Below are 22665 nucleotides of genomic sequence, written 5' to 3'. Positions count from 1 at the left end.
GATTATATCTCGAGTTTGAGGTGAATATAAAGCTTAACTATTTAATATTGATAATAATAATAACGGTAATAACAATGATATAATATTAGAAATGAACCTAGCTTATATCTCGAATTTGAGGTGAATATAAAATTTAACCATTCAGCACTAATAATAATAATAATAACAGTATTAATAGTAATATGATATTAGAAATGTAGATTCGAGAAAGTCTAGGTGAATTCAAGTGGAAAATATGATAATCGAAGTATGTTAGAACCTATATAATATCTCGAATTTGAGGTGAATATAAAATTTAACCATTCAATACTACTAATAATAATAATAACAATATTAATAGTAATATGATATTAGAAATGAAGATACGAAAAAATCTAAGTGAATTCAAGTGGAAAATATAATTGAAGTATGTTAGAACCTAGACTATATCTCGAATTTGAGGTGACTATGAAATTTAACCATTCAATACTACTACTACTAATAGTAATAACAATATTACTAGTAATATAATATTAGAAACGAAGATACGAGAAAGTCCAGGTGAACTAAAGTGGAAAATACTATAATTGAATCATATTAAAGCCTAGCTTACACATCGAATGTGAGATTAATTTCAAATTTATCCATTTCAATGTTAATACCAATGAAATAAACCTGAATCAATCATGTTTTCCAAAAAGAATTTCACAACGAAATAAAGTTCCATCGCAACGAAATATTCGCACCGGTTAAAAACTGCCATAACAATTTTTCCACAAGTTAATTCGGGATACATCCTGTCAACTCAGTTCTCCACACAGTCGACGATTCCTCGATACGCGGTCTCGATGCTCGTAGATCATTAAACGAAACGATAAACTTTCCACCGTCGAGTTCTCCGGGACACCGGCGCGCTCCCCGAAAGATCGCGGGGAAATGATTAATGGAAGCTGCGAATTTCGGGGCTCGAGACTATCGTTTTTGATGGATCGACTGATCTCGTTGATGGATCGCGGCATTACACGACTTCTTACTTACCATCCGCGCGGCTAATCCCGGGATCCCGCGAGCGTGCCGCGAATTTGTTCCAACTTCGAGTTTGATCGAGCGCCCGCTGATCCCCGAGTCAATTATCCGGGGAGCCACGGAGACTTCTTACTTATCGGGCACCCGGTGTATTAAATAATACGCCGCCACAGAAAGCGTTCGGTCAAAGGAAAACCAGCGACTTTTCGAAGAATAAATAAATAAGGTAACAAAAAAGCGTATCTGATGATACTTGAAGCACTAAACGAAACGTCTGTCGTCATTCAAATGAGATAGTCGCACGGTAATTAATATTCCTGCTTAGACAGGGAGTATCGACTGAGAATGTCGAGCAACGAGTGCGGGGAACTCTCGTTCGCCACGATTAATCCCCTTGTATATTGAAATTTATGAAAATCCGCGGGGATTTATTAAAATTTATACAATTTATTAAAATTAATTCGATCAAGGGCCGATTATTATGCTAAATTTCCCTGCAATGGATTCACCGCGTAACCATGCGCGTTAAATATATCTGCATGAATCGAAATTGATCGCTTAACATTCGACACTAATCGACAGTCTGCAGCACTGAATTCTGCATGCTTTATTCAAGTGAAACAATGTTTAGTTTATAAATTATTCTATCCCATTCTAGGCAAACCTAACCTCAAACTTTTCTTCTGGAAACTATATTTCAACTCATATCTTCAATATATCTGCACGAACTGAAATTTATCGCTTAACATTCGATACTACTCGACAGTCTGCAACACTGAATTCTACATATTTCATTCAAGTTAAACAATGTTTAGTTTATAAATTATTCTATCCAATTCTAAGAGAATCTAACCTCAAACTTTTCTTGTGGAAACTATATTTCAACTCATATCTTCAATATATCTGCACGAACAGAAATTTATCGCTTAACATTCGACACTAATCGACAGTCTGCAACACTGAATTCTGCATATTTTATTCAAGTTAAACAATGTTTAGTTTATAAATTATTCTATCCAATTCCAAGAGAATCTAACCTCAAATTTTTCTTCTAAACTCTATTTCAACTTCCCCGCGAAATTTTCTTTCCCAACAAACTTCGAAGCTTTCAATTCCCCGGTCAGAAGAATGGCTTCCGCGCTAACGGGAGCGGAGAACGAGAGTAACACTATTAACCGAGAGACGTTAGTCGTGGGCCGAGGGAATCGCCGAAATTCGAGCAGCCAGCACAGCCATCCCGAACTTGTCCATTAGCGACGTTCTACGTCGGATTTCGCCGCGCTTCCGTTAACAAGCTTGCAGGAAGCTCTCGGTTGGGGATTCCCGAAGAAAAGGGGTGCCAAGGATCCGTGTCCATCGCGGGAAACCCTCGAGTACACGCGGAACCACTCGTGGCTGGCTGTTGAGCAATGTTTCTCTATTCTTTTCAACATGACGAATTTTTTCTGTTGTCCCTTCGTTTTAAACGTTTCGAAAATGTTTTAACCCGTTGATCTGTGATATATATAACCATGGTCGATACAAGTACTTTGTCATTAATAATTTATTGGGAAAAGAGAAAAATTCTAGGCATTTTCTGTGTCTATGTTTGTTCTGAAGTATAACCGTTGATGACAGAAGAATAATATTTAATTTGGATTCAAAGGAATTGAGTAATATTTACGCTTAATAAATTCTGTTAAAAGTCGTCATCATACAGGTACTATTTCTACCGTAACTACTCAAATAATTACAAATTAGGTGATAAATGTTTCTTAGCGGGGGGAAAAGGAAGGATGATAATTGAGAGACTAATTAATCGGACAAAAGAAAACGTAGAACTATAGTTAATTGCTGAAACTTTTGTTTCATACATTGACTGCCACGAGAATCTCGAGCCTCTGATTATTTGCTTCTTAGTAGCATAAACAATAACAGTTGCTAGTTACTAATTATCTAATATCAAAGTTCTTAAATTATACTGTTGTCCAGCTACGCTATCAAACATTCTTGACATTCACATTTAACATTCCAAGTATTCCAATTGTTTTCAAGGAATTTGACGGTCATCAACGTGTTCACAGTATCATCGTATTACTGTTTTCCTACCAAACATTTAATTCTCCAGTCGACATGTAAGAATCTTTGGAATTTCGACGCCTTCTCAATGGAAGCTCTTTTCAACTGCGCGGAACGACAACGCGAGTTACAGTGATTGATTTCCCAGCCATCCATTCATTTAATAAAGAAGAGGCGAACGAGAAACATAGAAATCCATGGAAAACGAGTAAAAAGATACAGGATGCGAGAACGGTACATTGTATATTTTTTTATATTCCACCCTCGCGTGGTGGTACGTTGCTTCCGTTTCGTTTGCCGCTCGGCGATCCTCGTGGGGAATGTACGCGGAGTGTCTGTGAATGATTGATACGGTTTCGAGTTGTTACATCGAAGTATAGATTACAGTTGTACAGTTGTAACTACTGGCGCTTGAATAAGTGAGCGATTCTGCGAGTTTCGAGTGGCGCGAGGACGCTCGTCGGTACCTAATTTTATATCACTTGATTGCACACTTTTACTTCGTATTACAGTTGTTTCAATGTCGGTTCGTTTCGAAGTCATTCAATTCCGCTCTAATTACTTCTAATTGTTCACACTGCTACTTTTTCATAGTCTCGTACAATTCTGTATATTTTTAGATTCTAGTTCTCCAATGATTACGATGGTTGCGAGATAATGATTGGAAAACTAGGATTTAAGAAGCATAAATATTACTCGATTCTTTCGAATACAAATGTTATCCTACTGTTATTGATTATTATTTACAGCAAACATGGATGTAGAATTCTCCTCGCAGAAACGTTAACAAATTCGTGACGTTCGAGATTCAACAGACTCTAACACAGTTTTTAGTTTACCCTGCTAAGAAGGAAAATAAAAGATCTAAGAAATGTTATAGCATAGTTCATTTTCGATACTATAAAAATTAGTTGCAGCTAATAGATTACAAAATCATCTAGAGTGCTAAGGCTTAACTCGAAGCATCCCATCGCCAATAGTTTCGATCCCCGCAAAGAGATTACCCCATGAAACTATGGAACTGTTCCAGTTCCTTGCAGCGAATATTTCCGTCGGAACGTCGCGGCGTCCGTGCGTCGAATAGAAATCTGTCCGCGTTGTAATTCCATCCGCGCCGTTTCTTCGCGCCGCTGCAATGAAAACGTCGGGCGTGCCGTCCCGAATATCGCGGAGCTCGCGAGAATAATTGCCGCGAGCGGAAAGAATTCCGCTGCTCGGGCGCCGAAAACTCGGCTCGATTAACGAACGCCGGAAATTCCGCCTCGCCGCGCCGTAAACGCGATTATTGCCGGTATTTTCGGGACGCTTCCTTCCGCCGACTTCGAATGCCTCGCGCTCGGCGAACGGCCGTTCCGAAGACGAGCACCGGGTACGTGATCGCGCTCGAACGAGGTCGAACGTGACGCATCGACGCTGGGCACCGTGCCCGCGAAATTCAGAGCGGGGCAAGGGCCGCGGGGGCGTTCGCTCTTTTGTCGACGTTCGACGCTTCCGAAAAAAGCAGTTTTCGAATCGGCCGTCTGTCATCGCGAAAGTATGATTACAATGGAACGTACTCAGAATCAGAAATATTACTGAATTCTGTTGAATTCGAATGAAATGTCGATGGACTCTTCAAATTTCTAGAAAGGAATTGCAGAAAGTTTCACTGTTCTGTAGGTTTACTGTTCATTCTATTCGCCGATCTCAATTAGACTTCGGAAGATAGGAACTCCTCGAGGAAACAGAACTTTCAACGAATCGAGAACGAGTACCATTTACAGGGAACAAGAAAAGAAACGCAAGCAGTGTCGGGAAGTTTGTTTAGTAACTGCGAGAGAAGAAAGATGAGGCGCCAGGAAATCTTAGGAACTGTGATTAACCGTGGTTAAACACTTTGTCACGTAAACACTCGTTAGCTGGTTAAAGTTAACTCGGATTCGTTACTTCGCGTCTTCGATGAGGATGATTTTGTCTTTTCGTCTGTTCTCGTTCCAATAATCACTTCATCCTAATCACCAATCAAAACTACAGTAAAATCTCGATTAACCGAGTCGCCATTTTCTCGGTCAATTTGAAACTCACTAGTCTAAATTCTCGATTAAACCAAAACTCAATGATGCAAATTCTGAAATTACACCAAACTTCCTTTCGTCCAAACCAACAACCACCGACTAACCCAAATAACCAAGATCCTAATTAATTAACTAATATTCCAAAGAAACCTTCAAAATTAATTACTCAACGCACGTTCGCAAAATTCCATTGCATGCTTCCTACAATCTAATCACCAATGAAAACTACAATAAAATCTCGATTAAACGAGTGACCATTTCCTCGATTAAACCAAAACTCAATGATCCAAATTCTAAAATTACAGCAAACATCCTTCCATCCAAACCAACAACCACCGACTAGCTCAAATAACCAAGATCCTAATTAATTAACTAATATTCCAAAGAAACCTTCAAAATTAATTACCCAACGCACGTTCGCAAAATTCCATTGCACGCTTCCTACAATCTAACACTCGAAATCACTGAATAATCAAGTCTCGGGGCGTAGCTGGCGAAAAATAGTGACTCTCTTAATCGAGGTCCTACCGAGCTCGTTTCGGACCTCGACGAAGATGAATCCAGTCGAGAATTATTCCGTCGCCGACGGAAACTCGGCGTGTTCAAGTCCGAGGAAACGAGTCGCGTACTTTCGCGCGACGAAGGACCTTCCAGTCGAGAGAGAAACGGCGCCCGGTCGGGGGGGAGGGGGAGATTCTCGAGTGGCTCTTCCGAGGAGAGAGCACAGCCGCCTCGTTAGAACGACGACGACCACCTCGGGGCATCCTTGGCCCCTCGATCCCGTGCACTAATTAAATAGAGCCAAGACGCGGATTCGGCGTCGAACCGCGGCGGAAGTCTCGCCTAACGGGACACGCTGGGAGGAAAGGGTTCCAAACTGGCGTCTCCGTTTCACACTTCGACTGTCGCGTCGCTCAAACTTGGGTGACAGTGTTTTTCACAGAAACTCCGACGTTAACCAGTTAAGTGTGTTTGAGTGTACACGTCATCTTAAAACTCTTAATGGTAACTTTTTCAACGATGGATTATTTATTTCTTGAGACAAACATGTAATTCTTCTTCGCTTTAGTTTTTCGTTGGGATATATTTTAAGTTTGGCCTGCATTTGTGTATACTTCATTATTTGATTTCATTGCGCGCGAGAGATTTTTCAAACTAAATTCCACACTTAACTGGTTTAACTGGTTGAATGGTTTAGCGTTAAACAATTTCGTAGAGCGAAATAAGGTGGAGTGGGGTAAGTGCACCCCAGTTTTTAGTAAGTTTGACTTTCAACCCATGTATCTTTAATTTGTTTTATAATACTTTAACATTTATTGAAATCAACGAATTTTAGTTGATACGCTTTAATTGACATTGACAAAGACGCGAACTTCACTTGTGGTACACGTGGCACTGAACGTGTTAAAGGTTAGAAATTTGAATTGGTTGAATAGTTTTTTAGATTGAAAGAGAAATATCGATTCTTTATATATCACTGAACGTTGTAGTTTTAGTAATTAAGACGTTAGAGATCTAAATATACAAAGTCTAAGTTTCTAAATAATTTGTATGTGATAAGTTTGTGAAATCTGTGGGTATATAGAGTTTCCCAGGCAAAATATCAAGCTTCATTTAGTCAGTCTGATGACAGTATTTTATATGTTTTTCGTTCGAATACATTTTCATCTTACTACGTTTCCGTCGATGATGTTACCTTTCATAAGATGGAGGATCGTCGTCGCTGAGAGCTAGCTTCTCGAATTCCCCGCGAGCCGAAACGTTCGAGCTGCTTCTTCGGAGCGCAAACATTCCCTCTTTTTGTCTTGTTTGGCCGCTAAGTGGTTGTTTATCGAGCTACGCCGGAGAACGCGACACCGATGGGAAGAATAGTCTTCGGCGAAGCTGGGTTATCCGCGGGGCGAGTTTGTTTTGCCTCGATTTTCGAGCGCTCGCTTCGGGATAGAGTTTCTCGGGGATGACGTTCGCTGCAATGCGAGGATCGACTTGTTTTAATGCGTGACGTGTTGTTTTATGTTAGCGTTTTTGTATAGAGTTTGTCCTGTTTTCTGTGAATTCGAGAGTGTCCTCGAGGAAACGAGGGAAGTTGCTACATAAAAGAACTTCGAACGAGTGTAGCAAGAAATTAAACCTTTGCGAGCGAATTTCGACGTTACGGCGAGATGAAATATTCATATTTGGAAGACTAAGTCGCAGGAAAATGATTTAATTACTCGGACAGCAGGAGATTAGCGTGTAGTTTATGCTTTTGTCATTATTTAAGCAATTAATATGTAATTTAGCTTCATCTGTTGAAGGTTTTGTACATTTCAAAGAATCTTCGTCAGCAAGGGGTAAATATTGGATCGAGGAAAAATCGAAAAACGCAAAAGTTGAATAGTACTAAACATCCAGATCAATCTAGAGCAACAATTCTTCAGAAGAAAAATGAAAAAGAAGAATCCATTGCTAGTGATTAAATAAAAATTCCAAAATCCCCCAGAGTTGAATACTACTAAAAATTCAGATCAATCTAGCGCAATAATTCTTCAGAAGAAAAATGAAAAAGAAGAATCTATTGCTAGTGATTAAATAAAAATTTCAAAATCCCCCAGAGTTGAATACTACTAAAAATTCAGATCGATCTAGAGCAACAATTCTTCAGAAGAAAAATGAAAAAGAAGAATCCATTGCTAGTGATTAAATAAAAATTTCAATATCCCCCAGAATTGAATACTACTAAAAATTCAGATCAATCCAGAACAATAATTCTTCAAAGGAAAAATGAAAAGAAGAATCTATCACAAGTGATTAAATAAAAATTCCAAAATCCCCAAAGTTGAATAGTCCAAAAAGTCCAGTTAACCTACATCAATAATTCTCGAAACTAAAAACGAAAAAGATGAATCTATCGCAAGTAATCAAATAAAAACTGTGCCAAACAACCCAACAATTGAACAGTGCAAAAGCTCCACTCGATCCAAAGTACAAATTGCCAAAACACCGCGCGCACCAGAATCTCACCTAAATCTCACCAAAAGTGCCAAAGAAGCATCAGAGTTCCCACCGAAACATTCGCAAAACTCAATCAATACCTCAACCAACAAAGACCCCAAGAATCATCCGCACCATCCCTATCATTCTCAACTACCATCAGAAACCCGTGGTCCGATCAAGAAGTCACCGTTCCGAAGAAGAAAGCGCGTAGACAAACGAGCCGTCGCTGCTCCATATGCATAAGCCGGGCCCGCGGTTTAAGCTCGGGATTAGAGCGCGCCGATCGGGAAAGCTCGGCCACCTCGGCGGCTGGAATTCCCGTGGAAGGAAAAACACGCAATACCGCGAGGGGAAGCGAGCCTCATTTTGTCCATTGTCGGCGGGATAAAGTTGTCGCGGCGGCTCGTTGGAAAATCACGATGGAAAGCGGCAGAAAGGGGGGGCAGAGGACAGGCGCCGAGACGTCTCGGCGCCGGTTTATCGGCGTCGTCTTCTCGCAGTCGCCACTGGGTTGTCTCGCCCCTTTCCCGGCCCCTTGCCCCGCGATCCAGCTCCTTCCTCGTTGCTCCAATATTTCCTGCATCGATCCTCCCGCTCGACGGCCAGGAGCCGGCAGTTTCTGCGCTAGACGACGGGTAAGCGACGCTGATGGACCGAGCGTCGACAACGAGGCGATCGACGCTAAGACTCGTCCTTTACTCCCCTCTCCAGACGATTCTGACGGCTCCGACGTTTCTTTCGCTCCCCGGGATCGCTCTTGAACTTGGATTTGCCGCGGAGACGATTGTTTGGATACGTGAGTGGGTTAGCATGGGTAAATATACTCCGAGGACGTCTGGGGTGGATTATTTGGGCTGTTTCGGGGGAGACTCGATGTGCCTCGCTGTGGGCGTCGGTTGTCTGGCTTTCTTCTTTTTTTGTGTTTGAATTGTGAGGGTATTTTGTATGACTATACGGAATTCGGGATGAATTCTTATTTGACAAGATGCAATGCTTTTTACCCAGAAAAATGTCTCTGTCTTTTCGCTCCTTAGCCCCTTGCCGTGTTATTTACTTTTGATACTAGGTTCGTGCGAGATGTTTCTATCAGCAGTTTAGAAGAGACGCAAGGAAATTGTCCACTGCACTTTATGTACAGATACAGAAACTCGAAGGAAAACTGTACGTTATTGAGGAACGAAGCTATTTTATTTCAGTGTTTTAAATTGATGAGTCATATAAGGTGTATTGACTCTTAGCACTCCAGATGGTATTGTAAACTATCAGCTGCAACTAATTTTTATGGTATCTAGTGAAAATGAGAAATGCTATAACATTCCTTCGATCTTTTATTTTCCTTCTCAGAAAATCTAATAATTCCAGGGTAGTTTCTTTGATTCGTTAAAATATTCAATATTATAACTGGTGCAATAGTGGAGCCACAGAGGGTTATATATCAAATTTTATAGTTTTACTGTATGAAATCAGGTGGTGAGTGATAGTCACCTCTCGAGTGCAAAGAGTTAATACGATTAATATGTAATCCGTATAAAAATCATAACAGATTGTCAGTTTTTTTAGACATTCGTTATAGTATTAAAATGAAACCATTTATTTTCAAGATCATTTCAATTATTGGATGCTTTTAAGATATCAATAATCGTGAAACAAAGAGATCAAAACCAGTCATTTTGACTGGTACCGTAGTTCTAGTGATAAGAACGTTGAAATAGGTGAAATATTGAGAAAGGTCTGGAGAATGAACCTTCTGCACAAGTTTCTCAGAAACATTTAACAATTTTTTCACGAGAAAGACGACATTCTTCGAAACAACACCTGTCGATTTACGCGAAAATCCGTTCCACGAAAATCGCCGCTCGCTACAAGAGAAAGCGAAATATTGAAGAGAAAGTCTCTTGGTTAAGCGATTTCCGAATAATCCGTGGGTATCCGAGAGGAAACGGAACGAGAGCCGATCCCCGTGAGAATAAAAATAAACATTTGTCGGGATTGGAGGGAGAATCTGCAGTATTTTCTTATCGAGGCTTTATTAAGCGTTCCTTTCATTCGACGCGTTTTACGCGGATCCCTCGGATCGCGTTTCGTCAGGTTATTACATAGATTCACTGATTCACGGAGCTCCGAATTGATTGAGAGGATTGATGAGACTTCGATATTAGTTTCGTTATTACTCTTATTAATTTGGTTATTCAGTTACCCATTAGTTTGTCCGTACACCGAGTATTAATTCAACTATCCGTAATCCTCGCGGTGAACCACAGCTCCGCGGATTATACGAGAAAAGTATCGAATCTCCATTCCTCGTTCTACCTTCCACATAAACATCGTTGAACTTCTCGCGAACAGATATAACGCTTACTGTACCGAAATCGAACGAATAAAAGTATAAAGCGCAGTAAAACATTCGAATAAGCATATCTAAGCTACAACAATCCGAAACGTTTCGTTTAAACTGCTCTCCCCAAGTGTCTGACCATTACCGTTCGCTTCCACTTAACCGGAATCACTTCACTACTCTTTCTCGTAGAGCCCGCGCTCCGCGGAACTTCCCCGAACACTCTCGAATAAAATCCGATATTACCGTCGCGGTAAAATATTATTATCACCGTTATCTCGAAAATATTCCAGCCAATGATTCGGCTAATAGCCGACGCTAGACGCGCTCGTCGTCGAGAATACGTGTGCCCTTGGCCACCGAGTGTTTGGAGTGGAAATGAAATACGTCTCCCGTGGGCACGCGGGGATTCTGTCGTCCTTGATCCTCGCGACGATGAAAAGTATTTTAATCTCGGCCCGCGTGTTCACGCGTCACGGGAGCCCCGGATGCGGGGGGACGCGCGCGATTGTACTCGTGTTTCGTTTCCTGCTGCCTCAAGAATGTCGCCAGACAGAAAAAGAAGGAAATAAAGGGAGGAGATTGAAAAACATGTGGAGGAACATGAGTCGTTCATAAGAGACTAGCTTCGCGTTTTAAACGGTGTGCTGTGCGAGTAATGTTATTTATTGTAGACGTGTGGGTTAATATTGATGTAAACTTCATGGATGTAAGTGCATATGTATGGGCGTAGCGTGCGTGTATGCGTTGTTTTGAATAAACGCGAAAAAAAAGATATTGAAAAAAAACGAAGTTTGTGTTGACAACGAAAAATATATGGAAATTGTCATCGTTTAAAATAAACGTCTATATTGTTATGAATCTTTTCTTATTTTCTTGTGAACAGGTGTATATATAGAATCATTACATCCGTCATTAACGTTTCGCATGGCAGATTATACTAAGCTAGTTCCATTAACCATTTGTGGACGAATGTCGACACTCTGCCGAGATCAAAATTTCATGTTTGCAATACCAAGTTGCTAACAAATGATTCCACTACTCAAACAGCAAGAAATCAGTATATAATTTCCTTATCGTATATTATTCAAGAATTCGATGTGTGATATGACAGAATTTACAGAAGGATTTGTATACTTCAGAGAATCTTCATCCGCAAAGGGTTAAAATGAAATTATATTTTAAAAAGAAATAATATTAATCCTTTGCACTCTGTAGGCTCCACTATGACACTGTTTATACTATTAAATATTCTATGCCTCCAAATTTTGTATTAAGAAAGATCTTCTATACATCCAAATTTTGTATTAAGAAGGAAAATAGTGAAATCTAAGAGATGTTACAAGATAACATTTTTCATTTATGCTAGGGATACTATAAAAACGGCTTGGAGTTGGTAGATTACAAAATCACCTGGAGTGATAAGGGTTAAAAAGAAATAATATTAAAAAGAAATAATATTAACCCTTTGCATTCGAAAGTTTTTCGATAGAAATATTCAACATTTTCTAACGAGATATAGGTCATATTCTTTGAAACTAATTTAACGATAATTCATAGATAAATTAAGCAACAGAGGTGTTTTATTTAAATACTTCACGTAGCAATGCAAACTTTAATTTGAAATATTAAATATTTAACTTCATAGTTGTGTTGTATCGAATCATGTGGTGACTGAGAATCACCTTTCGAGTGCAAATGGTCAAAAAGAAATAATATTTTAATGGAAATAGTTCCTCCGAAAGAACATTCGGAAATTAATTAAGAGATGATCAAGGAAACCTAAGTATTCATTCTCTAGAGTAGAAGTTGGCGTATGAAACGTTAATTACAAGAGAATCTAATGTTTCTAGATACATCTGTCGAATTATTTGGTTTCTTTATATATCCACTTTACGAAACTTTCTGTCTCTTTCTATCTTTAATTGAATCGATCACTTTAAACTTACGATTTATACAGAGAATCGCATAGAAAGATAAATAAAGAGGAAAGGAATAGTGCAGTGAAAGTAATATAAAGCTACAGAGAAGCTACAGAAAGACACAGCTAAAGTGAAGCACGACGATAAAAGAGGAAATAGAAAGGAAGCCATAAGAAACTAGTAAAAGACATAGAGAAACATAGAAAGAAACGAGCAACTCAATAGCACGTGTCGCACCGTCGAAGACGATACTCCACCATGAGAACAGTGCAGCCAGCCGAATAACTTACCGCCGCGAAGCTCTCGACTATTTTCCATTTCACTTTTTGCCTCGAGTTTCCGCCGCGAAGATCGGATTAGACTCCGCTTCAAACAAACCCGAGACGACGATTCCGCAAGTAACTCTTCCCTCGTCCTAAAATCGAGTCGGAAAATTTACGCTCGAGACTCGGGAAGCTTCCGTTGCGCCGAAACGCAACGTTCAAAGCAGAATTTCGAGCGTAACGCGTTTCGTTCCCTCGGAATCTCGTCCAGCGAACGCCGCGGAAAGACGATTAAACAATTTTCTTCAGCGGGATTTTCGAGCCGTCCTCGAGACAGGTTGCGGGAATGGGTTTCGAATTTTGAGACGGGGACGGGAACGTTCGGAGTCGAAGGTGGGTTCATCGAGTTAACGTTAACGCGAATTTCGCGGCCGGATTCTAATTAAATCTCGCGATTCATATTGCTCGCGGTCTGGGGCCGGCCCGTCGTCGCCGCGCGCCAGACGGGAATTTCATTTTCTTGGTCACGATGCGTTAATACGTTCCGCTGCGCGGCTAATGGGATTGTTACGCGAACGGAATGCCGCGAGACCCGACGGTTCCTGGCACTCGCGAGCGGTACTTGAATATTGAGACACCTTGTAGATGAGTTATTCTTCCTCGATCGCGATCGTTGTGTGGATATTATACGAATACTACCACCAAAGCGCACTGTCTTTCGACAAAGCATGAATAGGAGGTGATTGAAAATCACCGGAAGTACTTAATTGATTAACACCAATGCGCTGTTTAACCCTTTGCGAACGAATGTCGACGTTTCGGCGAGATGAAACGTACATATTTGGAAAACTAAGTCGTAGGCAAATGATTTAATTACTCGGACAGCAGGAGAGCATGTAGTTTCTGTTTTTGCTTTTAATTAAGCAGTTAATGTATAATTTAGCTTCATCTGTTGAAGGTTTTGTATATTTCAAAGAATCGTCGTCCGCAAAGGGTTAATTAGGGAAAATTCACCATTTTGTACACTGTGAAGCAGGGGTATGAAAGTCAGTCATAGTGAGTCATAGTTAGACATAGTCATAGCAAAATGCGGAAGTGATTGGGTGTGTATGCAAAAAAATTAATAAGAGTACTTATCTAATGAGATCACAAATATTGTGCTATTACAAAAAAATATCAAAAAATAACAATTATTCAAATAAATTTACTTTGATTTATTTCTCGAAAAGCACAGTAAGAAAATTATAATTGATACTCAAATGGTTAAATTGACTTTCTGAAATTCCTCTAAATTTCAAGAGTGCATCTATTGAGACTTTGATTGATTTAAAATTCACTTTGCGTATTGCTGAATCAATTTCTTTAATAATTATAGTAATTCGATTTGGTTGACGTCAACGCGTTAACACTAAAACTACCAAACACTTCAATCGACTTTTGAAAATTTCGCTATAGAAACTCCAAGACTGTTCAGATCTCAATTGATGTACAATTCAATTTGCTAAATGAATTCTTTTAATAATTTCTCAAAGAAACATTTGTTACCTTTCTAATAATTGCAAATAGAAGACATCATGCATTTGACCCTTCTGGTAGTTTTAGTGTTAACTGGTGAACTCTTGACCGGTCAACAACGTTACAGCCCGAAAACCCGGGTTAACTCGTGACCGGTCACCAATGTGTCAAGAAGATCGAGAACCTTCGGCCAGAAATATTCCCGTCGCTTCGTCCGCGGATCGTTCCGCTCGAATTCGTTTTTATCGTCCAAGGGGAAACCGGTTTCTTCCTCGTTTCACGGGGTTCGCTCGGTCTAATAAAGTGGCGGCGGCGGCGGCGGCGGCAGGCCGGATGCGCCCCGCCGCGGAAAGAGATACCGGTGCAGCCGATGCGATGCAACGCTGGGAATCGTTCCGCCCGTCTCTCTCTCTATATATATACACGCGGCCGACCACTTCGGGATAACTTCAAATCGGATCGAACGCCCGGTATTACTTTTCACGACGTCGTAAACGGAATTTACGGGCTGAGAACCGTATAACGTTATTATCCGAAACGGTTATTTCCACGGCGAAAGAGATTCACGGACACCGTGTAAAAACCTACGCGAGCGTAGCCGCGACAGCCCGTGTTCGATCATCCCGCGGAAGCACGAGGAAATTTGTATATCGACGTTGCGATACGTTCGTTAGGGTTTAGGAGGTTCCACGGGATAACACGGGAATTATGGGGATTTTCGGATGAGACTGTGCTTCGAGTTTGACTTGCATTCGCGAGATTGGAATCGATGTTAACGCTTTCTCGCGTAATGACGAGCGAGACTCGATATGAAGATTTCTAGATTAACCCTTTAACATCTGATCTCGAAGTGTCGACGTTCGTAGCAAAGGGTTAAGATGATAATTAATAATAATGAATTCATTAATTGCAGGTTAACTGAGTACCAGTCCCGGTTCGTAACCAGATACCGAAAAGATGGCAGCGTTCGTCGCGAAGCAGATGGTCGGCAACAAGCTGAACGCGGTTAAAGGTGAGTCTTTTGAAAACTCGAATTTCCTTCGGGATTCATTGTCAAAGTTTAATACTAATCGTACCGGGAATCGGTCTAATGACTGAATTTAAAATTCTGTCTTCTTTTGTTCATTTAATTTTATATTCTAAAACACAATCTCTATCATAACGTTCAGTTGAAACTTCCTCAAAAATGAAACCCAACGAATGAAATTATGATCACAGAATAACTCCAAGTAGAATATCCAAGCAATGATCAGACAAATACTAAAACACAATCTCTAACAACATTCAATCGAAACTTCCTCAAAAATGAAACCCACCAACAAAGAAAATTATAATCTGACAATAACGTCAAGTAGAATAACCAAGCAATGATCAGACAAATACTAAAACCCAATATCTTACATAACTTTCAATTGAAACTTCCTAAAAAATGAAACCCACCAACGCAGAAAATTATAATCTGACAATAACGCGAAGTAGAATAACCAAGCAATGATCAGACAAATACTAAAACAATCTCTATCACAACGTTCAATCGAAACTTCTTCAGAAATGAAACCCACCGAATGAAATTTCCCAATCGCCACTTTTCTACCAGCCACCCGGATCGCGTTCGACTGCTGGGACACCCGGTATACACGGTCCGAAACGAGCACGGAACAAATTCGCGACGAGTCACGTCCCATCGGAACGCGCAGTCGAACGGTTTTCGAAGGGAATTTCAGTCGATTCCTCCCGACTGCGCTCCCCCGCGCGTTCTCCGGCAGCCACGAAGAGAATAATTGCCGCGCGGCCGAACAGCTTCGCGGGAAACTCGCTCCTCTCTTTTTATCGCCGGCCGAAAAGTTTGTTCGCGCGAGCACGCCTCGCCGCCGGGCCGAGATCAATGCCGAAAGATCGCGCGATTCAATCGAGAATGGAATCTCCGGGTCTACGCGCTTCGATTAGCGCGAATCGGAGGTTCCTCTTCGAGATGGACCTCGACTGCATCGATTTATTCTCGATACTTCGTGGAATCGGGACTCTTATAACGCGTGGAATGTAATTCCCGTGGAAATTGAGCTTCTTTGGGAAAGAGATTCTTTAACACTAGAACTACCGAGCGTTTAATACGATTAATATGCAGTTTCTATAAACATTGCAACAATAGATTATTTTCAGTCTCTTCAGGCATTCATTATAGTGCTGAAATGAAACTAATTTTCAAAAACATTTCGAATATCAATAATTGCCAAACAAACAAATGGAAACAGTCATTTGGACTGGTACGGTAGTTCTAGTGTTAAATAAAAATGGGGATTTTGGATTTTTATCTGGTTGATCGTAGTGAGTAGATCATCAACGAATTTAAGAAATGTGAATTTTAACTTTGATTCTGTGAACGTTGCAATTCGATGATGAATTAACACGTTGATGAAAATCTTCAGAGTTTTGTGCATCGCTTATTCTTTTGTAGCAAAGTTACAGAACAGTAGTTATTTATTAATTGGTATCGAAACGCTTACATGAGACTGTCGTCTAGTTATTTACGCAAACAACAAACAAGACAAATTAACATTTTCAAGTGATTTTGATACTGCGGTTATCGGTGACCTCCGTGGCAGTCAACGTGTTAACCCTTTGCACTCGAAAGGTGATTCTCAGTCACCGCTTGATTTGATATAATAGTATATATAATTATATATAATTATATTATATTATTATTATTATTATATTATTATTATATAATATATTATATTGTATTATTTATTATATTTGTATAATGCATTGACAAGTGAAATATTGGAATAACAACTTTGTTTCTTGCTTAATGTTTTCTTATTGATTGGTTCCACGTCGTCCATAGTCCACAGGGCAAGGTTCAGTATTTCCAGTGGGAAATTCTCGAGTGCAAAGGGTTAAATTTTAAAACAATTCAAGTGACAGGAATAAGAGTTTACTGTATCCAGAGAGTGCTATTCCGAGTTTCATTTATTAGATAATAATTAAACCAAAGCGTCGTAAATTGAGCCGGTTACTCGGCAAAGCTTCCACTTAAATTAGTTTCGATATAAAAGGTTCAACTTCTAAATGAGCCACTTGAAAAATTCTCACAATGGAAAGAAGCGTAAGCTGCGCCCCGATTGAGAACAAAGTGCTACTTAATTACTCGATCGATGCGAAGAAACTTCAAGGAAGGTCCCTAAAACGGCGATACAACTTTCCCCGGCGACACCGCCGAACAATTGAATCAAACTACCATTTCCAACAATTTTTCCTCTCGCGAAATCCCCCCGGTAATTCTCGTTTAATCTCTGCCGCGACAATGAGAGACATTTCAATGTCCCCGGGCACGTGTTTTAAGGACACCGGCGGCTAAACCGATTGAAACTTCATAAGTATCCACGAAGCGATTAAACTCCGCTCGGAGAAGAATACGGCTGTATAAACGCCGGCCGGAATGCGAGTTTATAAGTAAGCCGCGGATAAATTCGACGGCTGTCGATAACGAACGTGCCATGAATGGCTGTGTACGTGGCGCGTTAAAAAATAGAAACCGCGTTCGACATTCTTGCTGCAGCGGTCGGAATGAAATGGATAGAGTAACAATGGATGAGCTTTTTTTTGGAAATACGACGTGTGGAAACATTGGGTGCTAAGGTGTCTTGATGTGGGATCGTACGTTGAGAAGTCGAAGTTTGTAAACTTAAAGTTAGTAGATTAAAATTGAAATTAAACTCTGTAAGGTTGACACATCAAAATTGAAAATGAACTTTGTATACTTAAAGTTTGCAAATTGAAATTGAAATTGAAATTGAAATTGAAATTGAACTTGGTAAACTTAAAGTTTGTAAATATAAATTGAAATTAAACTTTGTAAACTTCAAGTTTGCAAATGGAAATTGAAATTGAACTCTGTGAACTTATTTCAAGTTAATGGAAGAAAATTTTCTTTTCATATACTATAGAATAATATATACAACATACAGTAATATGTTCTGTAGAACAGGAAATAATTGAAGAAATAATAACACACGAAAAAATGAAAGAATCAATAAATCACAACAATTAATTATGTAACTGAACCTCTGAATATCTGCGAACGCCTTTTGAAAATTAATAATTGTTGCTGAGGACAATTCCTGTTGAAATCCTCTGAATAAATAAATAAATGAATACCTTGTATTTCTTTATAAGATTGGTTACTTTATGGTACACCCTGGTATTCCTGGCAGTCATTATATTCATATTACGAGAGAGCCGGACAATGAAACCGCGATAGACCTCGCAGAACGATGTTCGATTCGTTACAGGGCTGAATTAATGGCGAGACGAAAAGGTGCGGTTTCATGGTCGCGACGTTACGGGGGGAGAAAAGCCACGTTTCACCGTGTCTTAATATATTTTTCTTCCGATAGGAGGGAACGGAAAGATCGTTCTTTCGTAATTTTCCTCGCGAATTAAGATTGATCGATTCGCTGGGGAAGGAAGCATTAGTGCAAATGACGAGGCAACGTAGGGATCGAATGGAAAAAAGCTATCTTGGATTAAAGCTTATGGGGAATTGTGGGAGGATTTAGAATTTCATATAGTTCCCATTGGAAAATTCTAAATAATTTGAGGAAATATAAGAAGAAGAAATTAAAGCTGATTTTTTCTTAGAATAAAAATATTAATCAACCATGACTAATTTTAGTAATTAATAACAGTAATATTTATCTTCTCCATACGTGTAAAAATTATAGAATATACTATAATTACAAACATCTGTAATTTCTAAACGACAGAACTCAAAAGAATATAGTTTCAAACACGAATACTGCTATGTCTGACCAATGCTCGACACTACTACTTGCCGAGCACCACACACATCAAATCCAATTATCTCAAAAACGGGAGCTCCTATCAAAAAACTTTATTCCACACTTTCGATTCACATTTCCATACAGAATCAACCCCCTTTGGATTTCATCCCCTAACTACGTCACATTCCACAAAATAGTTCATCAAATTCAAATGTGACACTTCTTAAAATCTCTATCTTCCAAGACGAATACTTTCAAACAAAATTATCCATTCACTCAACGAATTTTTCTAATCTAATACCCACTCAACGTATTCGTTAACACGTTCGCGGACGTGAATGTTAAGCATTCATTTCCATTGTGATGCAAAATGACATGAATGCTATAACATTGAAACTTATAAGCCTCGTCATGAATTTTACTCTACATGGCCTTAATCTTTTGAAACAATTATGCACTTTAACCCTCGGAGTACGGCATTTGCATTTTTTCTACTCCTGCGGCTCATTAACACTAAAACTACCGACCAGTCAAATTGACTTTTTGAAATTCCTCTGTAGAAACTCAAGAGCGCGTCTATCGAGACTTCAATTGATTTACAATTCAGCTTTCGTAATTCATAAATCGATGTCTTTAATAATTTCTCAGAGAAGCGTTTGTTATCTTTTTAACCCTTTACACTCCGTAGGCGCCTCTCAGTCGCCAGTTGATTTGACACAGCAAAATTACAGAGTTTGACACTTAATATTAAACTTTGTGCGATTTCTCGTTAAGTCAGTTTGAAAGAATGTCGTTGGTATTTCATTAAAAAATGTTGCGTATTTCTAATGAAAAACTTCTGGAGTGCAAAGGGTTAATAATTGCAAACAGAAGAAATCAAGAATGGGTAATTTTGAGCCGTCTGGTTTAGTGTTAAAGTTTCTTCTATCCGCGAACGTGTCGATATGGAAGACATAACAGGCGAACAATGTCGGCGGTCACAAAGGACGAACAACGAGATTTCGTCGGAACGAGCAAGTGCCGTGGGCAAATTGATTCGCCGCGATTAGAGTGCAGGTCGAGGGCCATCGAGCACTCCGTCGAAACATTCCCGCTACACCAGGGTCAATTATATCATTCGGGGGCAACTTTGCCCGCCGCGGTGCCCGATAATCGCGCGCGCGGAACACCGCCGAGCCCCCATGAATCGGTTCGCAATCGGGGTGAAACCAAATCGTCGTAATTGGATCGGGCCGGCAGTTAATCGGCGACACGGCTCGCGATCGAACCGACACTAACGCTTCCTGTTCATGCTACTGATTCGGAATCCCGCTTCCGGCGGGACGCTTCCTGCGGGGCTGATAGCTCGCGACCTCGAAAGGTATTCTTGTATCGCTAATATTTGAGAAACGTGATATCGAGATATTGTGAGGACGAGAGGAGAAAAAGGCTGATGGTGATAGTTGGTTTGATTGAGAACGTTAAGTGGTTGACATAATTGAATTTCATTGTGTTGAGGTGTAGGAATGTAGATGTGAGAAAGATATTAAAGTGGAAAAGAAGATAAGGTATTGTGTGGTTGAAAGAAGAGAAGAGCTGACGATGATGGTTGGTTTGATTGAGAACGTTAAGTGGTTGACATAATTGAATTTCATTGTGTTGAGGTGTAGGAATGTAGATGTGAGAAAGATATTAAAGTGGAAAAGAAGATAAGGTATTGTGTGGTTGAAAGAAGAGAAGAGCTGACGATGATAGTTGGTTTAATTGAGAATGTTAAGTGGTTGACATAATTGAATTTCATTGTATTGAGGTGGAGGAATGTAGATGTGAGAGAAGTATTAATGTAAAAAAAAAGATAAGGTGTTGTGTGGTTGAAAGGAGAGAAGAGCTGACGATGATAGTTGGTTTAATTGAGAATGTTCAGTAGGTGAGATAATTGACTAGAATTGTATCGAGGTGGAGGAATGTGAATGTGAGAAAGACATTAAAGTGAAAAACAAGATAAGATACTACGACAATTGAAATAATTAAAAGACTGTTAAAAACGAACTTCAGGTAATAGAATAATGAAAGAGAAATTCAAGTGTTAAAGTGATCAAACAGAAATTGAAACGGTAAAAGACAATTCTGCAGATTACTAGAGAACTAATTTAAATAACTGCATGAGCCGTTGAAAATATTAAAAGAGAATTTCAATGCTAAAGTGTCAAAGTAATTGAAATTTAAACAGTAAAAGACAATTCTACAGAATATCACTCGACAGCGTATTTGAATAATTAAACGAGGTGTTAAATGATCGCGTAATATTCCGAATATCTATATCCAGGTACTTAGCAGCGAATCAGAGCATTGAATAATAGAACAGGGCGCTAAATAATCGAGCGCACTATCGAATAACCGAACACGATGTTGTGCAACAATCCAATGCTTGAATAATCGAACTGTCCGTCAAATAACCGCTCACTTTCCCGTTCGAAATGCGGGTTCACGATCACGCGAAGGGCCACACGTCGTTTCGCGGCTGAATCATTGTTATTCCAGTTACAATTACAAGTTACCCGTTACCGGAGCAAGTTGGAGCACGAATTGAAGGGAAAGAGTCGCGGGCGCCTGGTTTGTCGGCTTGCTGGCAGCTTGAACGATGGCCCGCAATAAAACTTCTGTCATTAAGGGAAAGTTCCGAGTCCCCTCCCCCCGTACCCCCCCGCCATTCCACCGCCTTCTCCGCGGGAACGCCACGGGAACCGACCATATCGCGGGGAATCCGTAATGGGAAAACGGGGACCTTCGTCAAGCTGTAAGAGCGTGAGAAAGAGGAGCCCAGAATCTTTCTTCGGGCTAGCCTTAACTCACTTGGACACAATCAATCCATCCTCTTACACAGCGATTCTCAAACTAGGGCGAGGAGGATTTTTGGAGATCGACTACGTGGAATTTGATGATATGGATATTGATTGATTGATGAAAGTTGTTTCTTTTATGTTTTGTTTTACGAGTGTTTTGGGGGAGTTTTTAATTTTTGGAGTTTTGGTATTGATGAAGTTGCTATTGCTGTTGGTAGTGTTAGTGGTACTATTATTATTTTAGTAGTATTGTTGTAGTGGTATTGTTAGTGGTAGTATTGTTGTTTTAGTGATATTGTTACTGGTACTGTTATTGTAGTGCTGTTGTTACTAGTACTATTATTATTGTGGTGCTGTTGTTGCTAGCACTATTATTATTCTAGTGCTATTATTACTAGTGCTGTTATTACTAGTATTATTATTATTACAGTGCTATTATTACTAGTGCTATTATTACTAGTATTATTATTATTCTAGTGCTATTATTACTAGGACTATTATTATTCTAGTGCTATTAATACTAGTGCTATTATTACTAGTATTATTATTATTCTAGTGCTATTATTACTAGTACTATTATTATTCTAGTGCTATTATTACTAGAACTATTATTATTCTAGTGCTATTATTACTGGTACTATTATTATTCTAGTGCTATTATTACTAGAACTATTATTATTCTAGTGCTATTATCACTAGTATTATTATTATTCTAGTACTATTATTACCAGAACTATTATTATTCCAGTGCTATTATTACTAGTACTATTATTACTAGTACTATCACTATTACTATCACTATTATCATTATTATCCTATTCCCATTATCAAACTTACTATAATTACAGCTACACATATCCACGCAAAGCAAAAGATTGAGAATCACTGCCCCAACCCATCACCAGCGACAAGATTCTTCTCACAGTTCGAA

General features: G+C 39.6%; 1 protein-coding gene and 1 long non-coding RNA gene across 4 annotated transcripts in view; one reads left to right on the top strand and one right to left on the bottom strand.

The window, feature by feature from the left end:
- Nucleotides 1–22665, top strand: part of cpx (synaptic transmission protein complexin) — a 474092-nt gene that overhangs the window by 162055 nt on the left and 289372 nt on the right. Inside the window, exon 2 of the mRNA XM_031987227.2 lies at nt 15042–15140. Within this exon, the coding sequence (XP_031843087.1) occupies nt 15086–15140 (55 nt within the window). The 5' untranslated portion in view covers nt 15042–15085. The remainder of the gene's footprint in view (nt 1–15041; nt 15141–22665) is intronic.
- The window catches only part of LOC116431585 (uncharacterized), a 114151-nt gene that overhangs the window by 43434 nt on the left and 48052 nt on the right, over nt 1–22665 (bottom strand). The gene's annotated exons all lie outside the window — the stretch shown is intronic.

The sequence above is a fragment of the Nomia melanderi genome, chromosome 13 (genome assembly GCF_051020985.1).
Source record: "Nomia melanderi isolate GNS246 chromosome 13, iyNomMela1, whole genome shotgun sequence".
In the NCBI taxonomy this organism is placed as follows: domain Eukaryota; kingdom Metazoa; phylum Arthropoda; class Insecta; order Hymenoptera; family Halictidae; genus Nomia; species Nomia melanderi.
This window is presented reverse-complemented; position numbering and strand designations above follow the sequence as displayed.